General features: G+C 48.9%; 1 protein-coding gene across 2 annotated transcripts in view; it reads left to right on the top strand.

Moving 5' to 3' along the window:
- The window catches only part of hmcn1 (hemicentin 1), an 838,180-nt gene that overhangs the window by 595,721 nt on the left and 226,961 nt on the right, over positions 1–15,498 (top strand). For both annotated transcript variants that reach the window (XM_072511251.1, XM_072511250.1), the window contains exons 51-52: positions 2,589–2,702; positions 2,857–3,002. In XM_072511251.1, coding sequence (XP_072367352.1) covers positions 2,589–2,702; positions 2,857–3,002 — 260 coding nt within the window. The remainder of the gene's footprint in view (positions 1–2,588; positions 2,703–2,856; positions 3,003–15,498) is intronic.

The following is a 15,498-nucleotide window of genomic DNA, read 5'->3' as shown; positions in this document are numbered from 1 at the left end:
TCCCGTTGGATTGGAAACATGCTAATATGATGCCCCTATTCAAAAAGGGAGGGAAGCAAAAAAGTGGGAAACTATACACTGGTTAGCTTGATCTCTGAGTTGAGAAGTTGCTGGAATCAATCATTAAGTAGGAAATGACTGAACATTTGGAAAGACAAAGCTCAATCCACCATTGTCAGCATGGTTTTTTGAAGGGTAAGTTAAGCTTAATAAACTTGCTTGAACTCTTTGACGATGTCACCAGAAAGGTGGATAATGGGGAACCTGTGGATGTGGTATATCTAGATTCCAGAAGACATTTGACAAGGTGCCGCATAAAAGACTGATCCAAAAGGTGAGATCACAGGGGATTGGGGGTAGAGTATGAGATTGGATTGAGGATTGATGACTGACAGAAAGCAGCAGGTCAGGATAAATAGCTCCTTCTCTGGCCAGAGAACAGTAACTAGCGGGGTGCCGCAGCGGTCAGTCCTCGGACATCAACTGTTTACAATCTATATAAATGATCTGCAAGCAGGGACAGAATGTAACATAGCAAAATTTGAGGATGATCCTAAAATAGGTGGAAAGCATGCAGTGAAAAGAAGATAAAGAGTTTACAGACAAATATAGATAGACTAGGAGAAGGGGCCAAAGTTAGGCAGATGGAGTTTAATGTGGATAAAGTGTGAGGTTATCCATTTTGGCTGAAAAAATAGAACGGCAAACTACTATCCAAATGGAAAGCGGATTCAAAATGCATCTGGGTGTCTTTGTTTATGAATCGCAGAAAGTCGGTATGCAGGTACAGCATGTAATAAAAAAAGCAAATGGAATTTCATAGATATTTCATAGAATTTATAGTGCAGAAGGAGGTCATTCGGCCCATCGGGTCTGCGCCGGCACTTGGAAAGAGCACCCTACTCAAGGTTAGTGTTTATTGCAAAAGGACTAGAGTATAAAAGTAGAGAAGTGTTGTTGCAATTGTATAGAGTGTTGGTGAGACTACATCTGGAGTATTGTGTCCAGTTTTGATCTCCTTATTTGAAGAAGGATGTGGTGGCATTGGAGGCAGTTCAGAGGAGATTCACCAGATTGATTCCGGGAATGAAAGGGTTGGCATATGAGGAGAGATTAAACAGTTTGGACTTATACTTGCTGGAGTTTATGGAATGATAGGCATCTGATCGAGGTATGTAAAATACTAAAAGGGATTGATAAAGTAAGCATGGACCAAAGCTCCCCCTTTTAGGGCACTCTAGAATGAGAGATCATGGATATAGGTTGAGAGGTGGCAGATTTAACATGGAAATGAGGAGTAACTACTTCTTGCAGAGTGTACTGAATTTGTGGAACTCGCTGCCCCATAGTGCGGTGGAGTCTGAATCATTAAATGGTTTCAAGAAGGAGATAGATATATTTCTGATATAAAACGGGTGAAAGGGATACGAGGAACAGGTAGTGAGGTAGATTTGAGACCAGGAAAAGATAAGCCATGATCTGATTGATCAGGCTCACAGGGCTGAATTGCCGACTCCTGCTCCCAATTCTTATGTTCATAATATGAATAGCAGGTTATTTTGTGGGTTTAAATAACAAAAGAGAATTTTTTTATTTACGTGTTGACCCCAAAGTCTAAGCTAATCACTCTTTTGCACAACCAGACAAACAAGCAACTCAAGGAAAGTACACTTCAAGAGAAGAGTGCACTTTTACAGGTTATAAAAGTCATTGTTCACATAATTGTCGTATTCTAAAAAACATGGGTCAGGCCTGATGAAGAAGACATCTTTATTGCGGAAAGGTAGTTTAGGTGAGTTCAACAATTGAAGTAATTTCAGGATTCTCTTAAAGGGATGGACTTCCTGCAGGTCACAAAGTTAGTTGATTGTAGTCTTGTTACCAAGAAGTTGTTTCGTATATCGGTAGATGCCAAGTGCATGGGGACCTTACATTGCCGGTTCTTAAGGTATAAATGTTATTGCCCGTTCTGCAGACAGTGCTTTTTGTGATTTTCTAACTGGGGGTGTCATCATTCATTGGAACTGATATAAGAACAGTCAGCAGAAGAAAGCTCATAACTAATTTGAACTTGAGCTAAGTCAAACATTTAAAAGGTCAATTTCAAATGTGTTGGTATAAATCAAAATTGCAAATATTAAGAAAGCTACAAGATTGACATGGGCAGAGCTGATGTGCCTCTATCCTCAGAACGAAATGGGAACAGACAATTTGTGTAGTCCGATCTGAGATGTTGAGGCAATGCATGGGACAGCTTGAATGGAACAGTGACATAGCTGTGTGAGTTGACAGAAGATAGCGCATCATGTATTTTATGGCACCAGTATGTGATCGCCTTAATCATGATTAACTGACTGGAGCTACCAATCAGTTAATACCATATCAAATGCTAATCATTTGACCTGATTATGTTTTCGTGAAATTGGTTAACATTATGATCAAAGTGCAGGATTTCTAATGAATTTGGGCTCCAAATATAGAGGACTTGAGTTGAGCCCCTTCACTTGGGCTGATATTGAGACGATGCAAATCTCACTTGAAATTTCATTAACGGTATCAATTCTGTCCCTTTTCCTTCCGATCTTCAGGAGGTCGAACTCTTCAGATTCTGAATGCACAGGAAAAGGATGCAGGAAGATATACCTGTATTGCCACTAATGAAGCTGGAGAGACACTAAAGAATTATGAAGTAAAAGTGTACAGTAAGTGCTTTCAATGTAGTTCAGTTATTCTGAAATTCTGTGTAATGCCGAATAGATTAGTTCCATTTAGTGGGTCTTTTAATGGTGAATATTGCTACCACCTGATCGGCAAGCTTGGAGTTTAATGGTTTGTTGTTATTTTTTGTTTGCCTAGTCCCTCCTACTATCAACAAAGATGATGTTCCAGGTTTTGGTCTGTCGCCTAAAGAAATTAAGATCAAAGTAAACAACAGCCTAACTCTTGAATGTGAATCTCACGCAATCCCAGCAGCTATCCTTCGCTGGTACAAGGATGGACAGGTGTGTATAGTCCTTCAAGTACAATATCAAATGAACATTTGAAGTTAGACAGTTGTGTTGTGGAAAAGATAATTCTAATGCCATTTATAGCGTCAGAGTTTAACCGTTTACATGCCACAGTGAAACTGACAGATAACAAAGGCTGCACAGATTTGGAGAATTCCAACTCGAGAAGGGATTTGTGAAGGGAAAATGTGTCTAAACTGTGTATTAAAAAGGAGTCATTATGATTTACGATAACTTGAATGTCCAACTAAGTGCATTCCTCTCACTTTCTGAATAGCTTTGAGAAATCTGACCAGCTGGCTGGGAACTGATCTTTACATTGGAGACAGTATAAGATCTTTCTCTGAATAGCAACTGAAGTGCCAATGAATACTAAGCTTTTCAAACTGGGCTCCGAGACATCCTTTTCTTTGAAAATATTTTTTATTGAGCTTTTTAGATTTTATATCATAAATTCACAAAAGCCAAACAAAACCAACACATATATCAACAAAAGAAGTAGTTCCAACCGACGACTGTAACAGTAGCCCCCTAAAAGAATATACTTCTCTTGGGGACTCCACGTTGCCAGACTTGGCCAAAACACACATTTACAGTGGTTTATGTACAATGTGGTTCAGGCATTAATTTGCCAGCAAACTGGTCTCTTGCAGTTTTCTTCCCTGCTGCCTGTCCCCAGGATCCTCTTGGATGTGTTAATCCCCCCCCCCCGCTCTGTGTCCCTCTCCACCCAACCCCCCGCCCCCCCCCCCTACTTTATTGGTTGCTGGCTACAAACAGGTCTTGAAACAAGTTGGTGAACGTCTTCCACGTCCCGTGAAAGCCACCTTCCGACCCACGGATAGCGAACCCACTGATTGGGTGGTGCTGCCGACTGTCAGGCAAACAGGAGTCTCCGGCAGGCGATAAGGAAGGCAAAGGCTAGGGCTTCAGCCCCCCTCTCCTTGAAGAGCTCTGGCTGCTCTGATACCCCGAGCACTGCCACTAGTGGGCATGGCTCCACCCTCTCTCCCACAACCCTGGACATGGCCTCAAAGAAGGACGTCCAGTGCCTGACAAGTATGGGGCATGCCCAGAACATGAGTGCGGTCGGCCAGGCCTTCATGGCACCGTTCGCATTTGTTCTCCTCATGCGGGAAGAACCCGCTCATTCGTGTTCTCGTTAGGTGCATCCCATATACCACCTTTAGTTGCGTTTGGCTCAGCCCTGTGCATGTGGAGGTGAAGTTTGCCCTGTGCAGTGCTTCGATCCAGAGTCCTCCCCCATACCTCCCTGCTTAGTTCTTCCTCCCACTTCTTTGTCTCGCCTGGGGCTGAGCATACCTCTTCTAATAGTCATCCATACATGTCCAAACAGTTCCCTCCCCTAGGTCGCCCACATTCAGTAGTCTTTCTGGTAGTGACTGTCCTGATATCGGGAGTATGTCATTGTTTCCTTGCGGAGGAAGTTTTTAACCCGGAAGTACCTCAGGTCATTGCCTCATGGGAGCTGACACTTATCCATGAGTTCCTCCAGAGTCGCTACTCTACCGTCGGTGTACATGTCCCTAACTGTCAGTGTCCCCTTGTCCTGTCTCCACCTCTTGAAGGAGGCGACCATTATTGTGGGAGTGAACCTGTGATTATTGCAGATGGGGGCCATGGTGGACATTTCGGTTAGTCCGAAGTGTTGCCTCATTTGAGTCCACGTTCGGAGCTTGGCTACTACCACTGGGCTTTTCAAGTATCTGGCCAGGGGAGATGGGAGTGCAGTTGTGGCTAGCGCTCAGGGATGTCCCTGCAAGGGAACATTTCTCAATCCTTACCCACTCTGCTCCTAGTTCCTTGACCTATCCCCGTACTCTTTCTATGGTGGCCGGCCAGTGGTAGAACTGAAGGTTTGGGAGTCCCCCCCCCCCCCCAAATGATTAACTTTCAAGCAACGTTGAAAAAGTGAAAAATTAACTTTCAAGCAACGTTGAAAAAGTGAAAAAGGCCTTGGGGATGCAGATCGGGAGGGAGCTGAACAGGAAGAGGGACCTGGGCAGTACTTTCATCTTCATTGCCTGCGCTCTCCCTGCCAGCGAGAATGGGAGTGTGTCCCACCTCTGCATGTCCCTTTTAACTTCCCCCAGCAGATTTGGCAGGCTCCGCTTGTGCGTACATGTTCAGTCATGGGCTATTTGGACCCCTAGGTTGTGAAGTTTGGTCTGGGCCAGTTTGAACGGCAGTCAAACCCCAGCTCTGCTTCTCCCTCCTGCGGGTTCACAGAGAAGATTTTGCTCTTGGATTGGATTGGATTGGATTTGTTTATTGTCACGTGTACCGAGGTACAGTGAAAAGTATTTTTCTGCGAGCAGCTCAACAGATCATTAAGTACATGAAAACAAAAGGGAATAAAAGAAAATACATAATAGGGCAACACAACATATACAATGTAACTACATAAGCACTGGCATCGGATGAAGCATACAGGGTGTAGTGTTAATGAAGTCAGTCCATAAGAGGGTCATTTAGGAGTCTGGTAACAGTGGGGAAGAAGCTGTTTTTGAGTCTGTTCGTGCGTGTTCTCAGACTTCTGTATCTCCTGCCCGATGGAAGAAGTTGGAAGAGTGGGAGGGGTCTTTGATTATACTGCACACTTTCCCCAGGCAGCCGGAGGTATAGATGGAGTCAATGGATGGGAGGCAGGTTTGTGTGATGGACTGGGCGGTGTTCCCGACTCTCTGAAGTTTCTTGCGGTCCTGGGCCAAGCAGTTGCCATACCAGGCTGTGATGCAGCCCGATAGGATGCTTTCTATGGTGCATCTGTAAAAGTTGGTAAGAGTCAATGTGGACATGCCAAATTTCCTTAGTTTCCTGAGGAAGTATAGGCGCTGTTGTGCTTTCTTGGTGGTAGCGTCGACGTGGGTGGACCAGGACAGATTTTTGTCCATCTTACTCAGGATAAGCTTGTAACCTGAGAAAGCTCCGAATTCCTTCAGGAGTTTCATTATCCCTTCCATGCAGGCCAGGGCGTTTGAGATGGAGAGGAGCAGGTCATCTACATAGAGTGAGACCCTATGCTCTCTGTCTCCCCTTTGGATACCCCTCCACCCCTTTGCCATTCAGAGGGGGATCGGCAGTGGTTCAATTGCCAGAGCAAACCGCATCAGGGACATTGGGCATCCCTGCCTCGTGCTTCTGTGCAGCCAAAAGCATCTGGAGCTGGTGGTGTTTGTCTGTACTCGCCATGGGAGCACTTTATCGTAATTATCCCAGGAGGTGAACCCTGGCCCAAACTCAAATCGCTTCAATACCTCTATGAGGTACTTCCATTTGACCCCGTCGAAGGTTGTTTCTGCGCCTAGGGAGATGATCATTTCTGGTGTTCTCTCCCTGGATGGGATCATTATCACATTCAGGAGGCACCTTATGTTCGCTGTTAGCTGCCTGCCCTTGACAAAGCGCGTCTGATCTTCCGCAACTGCCTCTGGCAAACGGCTCTCCAGTCACCTCGCCAAGGCCTTCGCCAGAACCTTGGCGCTGGTGTTGAGGAGTGAGATGGGTCTGTAGGACACGCACTCCATTAGGTATTTGTCTTTTTGGGGGATCAGCGATATGGAGGCTTGAGTCAGCGTTGGTGGCAGGATTCCCCTTGCTAGTGAGTCTGTGAACATCTCCTGCAGGTGCGGGGCAGTGCAAATATTTTATAGAAGTCCACAGGGGATCTGTCCAGCCCCGGCGCCTTCCCCACCTGCACGGAGTGAATGCTCTTCATGACTTCCCCCAGTTCCAATGGTGCTCCCAGGCCCCGTCCCCTATCTCCCCTCAAGACCTGCGTGTCCACTTCGTTGAGCTTCATCTTTGAGTCCCCCACCGGAGACTCGGAGATGTACAGCTCCCAGTAGAAGGTTACAAAGGTTTCATTGATTTGCTCTGACAATGCGACTAGCTTGCTGCTCCTGTCTTTTACCTGGGTTATTTCCTTCGTGGCTGCCTGCTTCCCCAGCTGATGGGCCAGCAGGCAGATGGCTTTGTCTCCATGATCGTAAAAGGCCACCGTGTCTGGCAGAGCTGGTGCACTGCTTTCCCAGTGGAGAGCAGGTCAAAGTCCATTTGTAGCTTTTTCCTCTCTGCCAGTATTTCCATGGTCGGGGCCGTGGAGTACCACTGGTCTATCTCCCAAATGGAGTAGACTAGCCATTGCCTAGCCACCCTCTCATTCCTACCCTTATGTGCCTTGAATGCAATAATTTCCTCCTTATCGCCACCTTCATTGCCTCCTAGAACGTGGAGGGTGACACCTCTCCATTCTGGTTGTCGGTAACGTACCCATCTATGGCTTCTGATATCTGTTCCCTGAAGGCCTTGTCGGGAGGGCCGTGTCCATGCCCTCCATGGGGGGGCATTGTGCTCGTCCCATCCCGAACTTTACATCCACTTAGTGTGGATTGCGGTCAGGGACCACGGTTGCGGAGTACTCCGCTCCTATTATCCTTCGAAGCACTGCTTTCCCCACAACAAAAAAGTTGATTCTGGAGTAGACTCTGTGTACCTGGGAGAAGAAGAACTCCTTCTCCATGGGTTCACTGCCCCCATCTGTTCCATGAAGGTGTCCAACTCTCTCTCTTGATACTTTGCCCGATTTGGGGCTGGATCTGTCCGTCCATGGGTCCTGTATGCAGTTAGAGTCTTTCTCACCCCCCCCCCCCCCCCCAAGCTAACCATGACACACTATCCCCCTGGATCTGTGACCGTCTTTGTGGTCGTGAAGGCTGTCCTCTTGTTGAATAATATGACCACCCTCCCAGCCCTTGTTCCGTGACACGATTGGTATGTCTGCCTTACCCAGTTCTTTCTTACCCGCAGTCGGACATTCTCCCTCGAGGAAGATAACATCGGCCCTCAGACTTTTCAGGTGGCGAAGACTCTGTATATTTTCACTGGGCCCTTTTCAGTCCCCTGACGTTCCAGCTGACTATCCTAATGGGGGTTTCTGTGTTCAACCCCCCCCCCCCCCCCCCCCCCTCCCACCCCGGTGTCAACCATATTTAACTTATGGCTTCGCTCCTGCACCCCGGGGCTTCCCTTTGTTTGGGGGCCATCCAAGATGGCCATTGTCGCCATGTGGACAGGCCCCTGCACTCCAGGGTTTCCCTTTTTTAGGGGCCGTCTAAGATGTTAATTCTTGGTGTTCTTGTTTCTGCTGTTACCTTGTGCGCCCTGTCGTAGCCTGTGTTCTACCCCCCCCCCCCGCAACTCCTGGATCTCCCCCTCCCCTCCCCCCGCCCTCCCACCTCCCCATGCCCCTGTGTGCCCCACCCCCCCGCCTTATGCCGTGCACTCTCTCCCCCTTGGGAGCAGTGCTGCGGCCCTCTCTTCTTCCATAATTCCCTGCGCTAGCTTGCTCGCTAGTGTCATGTGCCCCCTCACCCCAGGAGTGATCTTTACCTTCCCCTACCTGTGTGATCCTTCCACCCACTCCTCGTCCTCCCCACACATATCCACACCGTACCACTCTCACCCCCTCCTTCCTGGGACTTGTGGCAGACCGAAAATGAGGCAGTTCTAACCCCTGCAATTGTCCATTTTTCAAAAAAAGTTCGGATTCAGTGCTGTTGCTACTGCCTTCCCAGCCCGTGCCTGCGCACAAATTCGTCCACTTCGGACGGTGTGGTGAGGTAATGCTCCTTCCCCTGGAAGGTTACCCAGAACTAGGCTGGGTACAGTATCCCAAATAGCACCTTGCTCTTGTATAGAGCTGCCTTGGCTGTGTTGAATTCAGTTCAGCACTTGGCCAGGGCTGCCCGATGTCCTGGTACACATGGATCGAGTGTCCCTCATACTTACAGGACCGTGTATGCCTTGCCAGTTCAGGCTGCTTCCCTGTTTTGGGCCTCGGCCTTTTTGTCTACCTCTGGGTGTTTGGGGACGTTTCATACCGCCGTCCAGTTTCCCAAGCATCTGGGCCATGTACATTGAGGGGCTCCTACCCTAGATGCCCTCCGATGCAGAGATTCTGGCATCGTGACCGATTTTCCTGGTCCTCGACCTTCCCTTTCAGTGTCCCCTGGGTCACCACCAACCCTTGCCACCTCTGTCTCAAATGAGGCGATCTGGTTGCTCTGGTTGGTGGCTGTCTTCTCCAGCTCCTTGATGGTGCCTCCTGTGCCTTAAGTCATTGCTCTGTCTTTTCCAACGCCACCTTGAAGGGGGCCAAGGCGTCTGCGATTGCCACCTTCACTGTTGCCATCATCTCTAGCTTGATGGCGTCTGTGCTTTCGGTGCCCCTGAGATGGAGGTCCATCCACTCACTTATCGGGGGTACTCCAGCATGTGCTTCAGCGACTTGGCCTGTTTGGATACAGCCAGCTCTGTCCTACTACGTGTGTACATCATCACGCCATTCTTTCTTTCCAGGCTCGTACTGATTCTGCCATCTTTTCAGCCCCTAGAATTGTTCGCAAGCATTTTCCGGTAGCTGTGGTGATCCTGAAGGAGGATTGAGGTGGGGGGGGGTTCACAGAATTAGCATCCTATTTTTGTGCTAAAAGTGCCAAATTCCAACTTCCAGAAGGAGAATTACCTTTCCCACATCCGCTCAGCACATCCCTTCACCGGAAGTTCCTCCAGCCATCATTGTAACACTGCTGGAAACCTGACCCATTTTGTTCAGTCAGTGGTCATTACCACTGCATGATGATCCCCTGACAGAATTCCCACTGCCTTTGCCCAGTTATTAAATCCTGTCAGTGCTACAGAATAGGAAACCAGACAGTTAAAAGAGCTTGCGGTTACCTTCCTCATTGTGTCCCAGGAATTAAGTTGGACAAATGGAAGGGAAATTCATTGGGAATCTGGGCTGGAAATCTTTGGCCATTGGGATTCTCTCTTTCTGTGCACAGCGCACCCCTGCCCGTGGTTTCCCAGCGGCATGAGGTGAATTTAATGGGAAATCCCATTGACAAGCGGCGGGAGTAGAGAATCCCGCCACCAGCGATCAGCATACTGCCGAGAAACACAAGGCTGGGGGGGAAAGGAGAATTCTGCCCCTGGTCTTGCACATCCGCACTGGAAAGTGGAGAGATACAGCCAGCGGTAGTCCCAGCAGAGATGCAAAGCATTGCTTGGTGGGTGACTTACTGTCAAAATTAGTCATCAGTAACCAACACAATCCCAACTGATTTTGGGTAAGATTGCAGAGGGAAACCAAAGTCAGAATTAGATAAATATTAGAAGCAGCGGAAGGTACAAGGCTATGGGTTGAGAACAAAGCAGTGAGATTAGCTTTGGACCCAACTAGTAAAGTGTCAGCATGAGAGGCAAAATGGCCTCCTTCTGTGTTGCAAACTTCTATGCTTCTGTCGATTACATTATTATCTAGAAGTAATCCCCAGGGATCCATTATTCTTTATATTTAATAACAGTAAGAAGTCTCACAACACCAGGTTAAAGTCCGATAGGTTTGTTTCAAATCACTAGCTTTCGGAGCGCTGCTCCTTCCTCAGGTGAATGAAGAGGTAGGTTCCAGAAACATATATATAGACAACGTCAAAGATGCAGGACGATACTTTGAATGCGAGCATTTGCAGGTAATTAAGTCTTTACAAATCCAGAGAGAGGGGTAACCCCAGGTTAAAGAGGTGTGAATTGTATCAAGCCAGGACAGTTGGTAGGATTTCACAAGCCCAGGCCAGATGGTGGGAGATGAATGTAATGCAACATGAATCAAAGGTCCCCGTTGAGGCCGTACTCGTGTGTGCGGATCTTGGCTATAAGTTTCTGCTCGGCGATTCTGCGTTGTCGCGCGTCCTGAAGGTCGCCTTGGAGTTTGATGACCAAATTCATCATCAAACCAGCAGACAAAGGAGGGGCCACCGTCATATTAAACAGAACGGAGTACTGCAAAGAAGTGTACCGACAATTCAACAACCAGGAACACTAAACAGTTACCCGCAGATCCGACCAAGGAACACATCCACCAACACAACAGACTGATCAAGACCTTGGATCCAGACCTTCAGAGCACCCTACGTGCTCTGTATACCACCTTCAGCTGTATCAGCCACAACCTCGCGCACGAGGTGGAGGCATTCACTCTCCGGAGCACCTTACACCAGAACCCCTCCCCCATACCCTCTGCCAACTCTTCCTCCCACTTTGCTTTGATCCCTTCCAGCGGTGCCTTCTCCTCCTCAAATAGCTCCGTAGACCGCTGACAATACCCCCTTCTCCAGTCCCCCTGTCGTCAGCACCTCCTGCAGCAATGTGGAGGCCGGCTCCTCCGGGAAGTTCTGTATCTCCTCTCTGGCAAAATCTCGAACCTGCATGTATCTAAACATTTCCCCCTACTCCAGCCCATATTTCGCTTCCAGCTCCTTCAATCCTGCAAACCGACCCCTAAGAAACAAATCCTTCAGTGTCTTAATCGCCTTCTCCTCCCATTTCCGAAAATTTCCATCCCACTTCCCTGGCTCAAATCTGTGGTTCCTCCGAATCGGCATTTCCCTTGACCCTGCCCCCAACCTGAAGTGTTGGCGAAACTGCCTCCAGATTTTCAATGAAGCTATTATTACCAGACTCCCTGAGTATTTCCCCGGAGCTATCGGCGCTGTTGCTAGTGCTTTCAATCCCGACACCCTGAACAAACTCTCCTCCATTCTGACCCACGGGGAATAAACCCCTCTTACCCAGCTCCGCACTTTCTCCACGTTCGCCGCCCAGTAGTAATACATCAGGTTCGGAAGACCCAAACCCCCTGCCTGCCTTCCCCTCTGTAGTAGCACCTTTCTAACTCTGGCCACCTTCCCTCCCCATATGAACGAAGTAATCCTTCCCTCAAACTCTCTGAAAAAAGCCTTTGGCAGGAAAATCGGCAGGCATTGAAAAATAAACAGAAATCATGGCAGCACGTTCATTTTAACCACCTGTACCCGACCCGCCAGTGACAGAGGGAGACCATCCCACCTTGCCAGATCAGCTTTCACTCTCCCCACCAAACTAGTGATGTTGTACCATGCGGAGCCCCCCCCCCCCCCCCCCCCCCCCCGCACCCCCCCCCCGGGCAACCTGCACCCCCAGGTACCTAAAGTGAGTCCCTGCCCTACAGAATGGCAGCCCCCCCCACCCCTGCCCCCACCCCCGGCCGAGATACCACAAAATACTCACTCTTGTCTAGATTCAGCTTGTACCCCGAGAAAGACCCAAACACTCGAAGCAGCTCCAATATTCCCCCTATCGAGACACTCGTTTCCGACACGTATAACAGCAAGTCATTGGCATATAGGGACACCCTATGCTCTATCCCCTCCACCCCCCCCCCCTCCCCCCCCCCCCCCCCCCCCGGCACTATTCCTTTCCATACCCCCGAACTTCTTAATGCAATGGCCAACGGCTCAATCGCGAGTGCGAACAGCAGGGGGGACATGGGACATCCCTGCCTAGTCCCCCGGTGGAGAGAAAAGTATCTCGAGCTGATGTTGTTGTGCGGACACTCTCCCTCGGCGCCTTATATAGTAACTTTACCCAAATCACAAATCTTGGTCCTATCCCAAACCGCTCCAGAACTGCCATCAAGTACCCCCATTCTACCCGGTCGAACGCCTTCTCAGCGTCCAATGCCACAACCACCTTGGTTTCCTTCCCCTCTGCCGGTGCCACAACGACGTTCAATACCTTTCTAATGTTTGAAAATAGCTGCCTCCCTTTCACGAACCGCGTCAGATCTTCACCTATCACCTTCGGGAGGCACTCCTCCAGCCTACCCGCCAGTACCTTCGCCAATACATTTGCGTCCACATTTAGAAGTGATATGGGCCTATACGACCCACACTCCGTCGGATCCTTATCTTTTTTTAGCAACAGGGAAATTGATGCCTGCCCCAAGGTTTGTGGTGACATCCCCTTCCCTATCGCCTCTTCAAACATCCCCACCATCAGGGGTGCCAGCTTAGAATATAGAACATTACAGCGCCATACAGGCTCTTCGGCCCTCGATGTTGCGCCGACCTGTGAAACCACTCTAAAGCCCATCTACACTATTCCCATTTCGTCCATATGTCTATCCAATGACCATTTGAATGCCCTATGTGTTGGCGAGTCCACTACTGTTGCAGGCAGGGCATTCCACGCCCTTACTACTCTCTGAGTAAAGAACCTACCTCTGACATCTGTTCTATATCTATCTCCCCTCAATTTAAAGCTATGTCCCCTCGTGCTAGACATCACCATCCGAGGAAAAGGGCTCTCACTGTCCACCCTATCCAATCCTCTGATCATCTTGTATGCCTCAATTGAGTCACCTCTTAACCTTCTTCTCTCTAACGAAAACAGCCTCAAGTCCCTCAGCCTTCCGTCATAAGATCTTCCCTCCATACCAAGCAACATTCTGGTAAATCTCCTCTGCACCCTTTCCAATGCTTCCACATCCTTCCTATAATGCGGCGACCAGAATTGCACACAGTACTCCAAATGCGGCCGCACCAGAGTTTTGTACAGCTGCAAGATGACCTCATGGCTCCGAAATCCTTGAATTATCCTTGAATTTTTTATAATATTCCACCGGAAACCCATCCGGCCCTGCCACCTTCCCCGACTGCATCCTCCCAATCACATCCTTTATCTCCTGCTCCACTATTGCTCCTTCTAATGTAGCCCTGTCCCCCTCCCCTAACCTCGGGTACTCCAACCCATCTAGAAATTTCTGCATCTCACGACCTCCCCTGGGTGGCTCTGACCTGTACAACCCCTCATAAAATTCCTCAAAAACCTTGTTAATCAGATCCGGCGCCACCACCAACTTCCCTGCCCTGTCCCTCACCTGCACAATTTCCCTTGCCGTTGCTTCCCTCTGGAGCTGACCTGCTAACAGACGCTTTAACTCCATGTTCTTAAACTGCACCCGTTGCTCGTCTCAGTTGGCGCACCGCCTTCCTGGTAGATAGTCGGTCAAAGCTCGCCTGTAGTTCCTTCCTCTTTTCCAGCTTTGCTGGGTCCCCATCCTGTGCATAACTCCTATCTACCTCCAACATCTCATCTATTACCCTCTGCCGCTCCAACCTCTCCTCTTTGTCCACCCTGGCCTTAAACGAGGTCACCTCCCCCCTCACCACCGCCTTTAGAGCCTCCCAGACGACCGCCTTCGACACCTCACCCATACAGTTGAAACCTACACATTCCTTAATTACCTTTTCAATTTTGTCACAGAGAGAAAGTCCCACATCTAACTTCCACCCCGGCCTCTGCGCTACCCCCTTCTCCAGCACCATATCCACCCAATGCGGAGCATGATCTGACCCTGCAATTGCCGAGTATTCCAACCCCTTAACCCCAGCCAACAAAGCCTTCCCCACCACGGAAAAGTCAATCCGCGAATATACCTTATGGACAGCTGAGAAAAAAGAATACTCTCGCTCCCTCTTGCTACATCAAGGGCATTTTGAAACCCATTGTACAAGGAATGCCCAGCTTCTGTCGCAACACGACGGACTTCCGACAGAAACTCAGCACCCATGGACCAGTTGAACCAGGAACATTCCTCATCACAATGGGCACCTCAGCACTCTATACCAGCAACCCCATGACAATGGCATTTGCTGCAACAGCCTCCGTACTCAACACCGACAACTGCCAATCTCCAGACGGAATTCTGCAACTCTTCCGTTTCATGCTGGATTACAACGTCTTCACCTTCGACAACAAGTTCTTCATCCAGACACATGGAACAGCCATGGGGACCAAATTCGCACCTCAATATGCCAACATCTTCATGCACAAGTTTGAACAAGACCTCCTCACCGCACAGAACCTTCAACCAACGTTATACTCCAGATACATCGATGACATTTCTTTCCTTTGGACCCACGGCAAAGACTCACTGAAACGACTGCACGATGACATCAATAAGTTCCATCCCACCAACAGACTCACCATGGACTACTCTCCAAAATCGTTTGCATTCTTGGACACACTCATCTCCATCAAGGACGGTCACCTCAGCACTTCGCTTTACCGCAAGCCCATGGATAACCTCACGATGCTCCACTTCTCCAGCTTCCACCCTAAACACATTAAAGAAGCCATCCCCTATGGACAAGCCCTCTGTATACACAGGATCTGCTCAGACAAGGAGGGGCGTAACAGACATCTGAAAGATGACCTCATACGAATGGGATATGGCGCTCGACTCATCGAGCGACAGTTCCAACACGCCACAGCAAAAAACCTCACTGACCTCCTCAGAAGACAAACACGTGACACAACCAACAGAGTACCCTTCATCGTCCAGTACTTCCCGGAGCGGAGAAACTACGACATCATCTTCGCAGCCTTCAACACGTCATCGATGAAGATGAACATCTTGCCAAGGGCATCCCCACACCCCCACTACTTGCCTTCAAACAACCGCGCAACCTCAAACAAACTATTGTTTGCAGCAAACTACCCAGCCTTCAGAACAGCGACAACGACACCACACAACCCTGCCATGGCAATCTCTGCAAGACGTGCCAGATCATCGACATGGGTACCA

This window comes from Scyliorhinus torazame, chromosome 7, assembly GCF_047496885.1.
Source record: "Scyliorhinus torazame isolate Kashiwa2021f chromosome 7, sScyTor2.1, whole genome shotgun sequence".
Taxonomy (NCBI): domain Eukaryota; kingdom Metazoa; phylum Chordata; class Chondrichthyes; order Carcharhiniformes; family Scyliorhinidae; genus Scyliorhinus; species Scyliorhinus torazame.
This window is presented reverse-complemented; position numbering and strand designations above follow the sequence as displayed.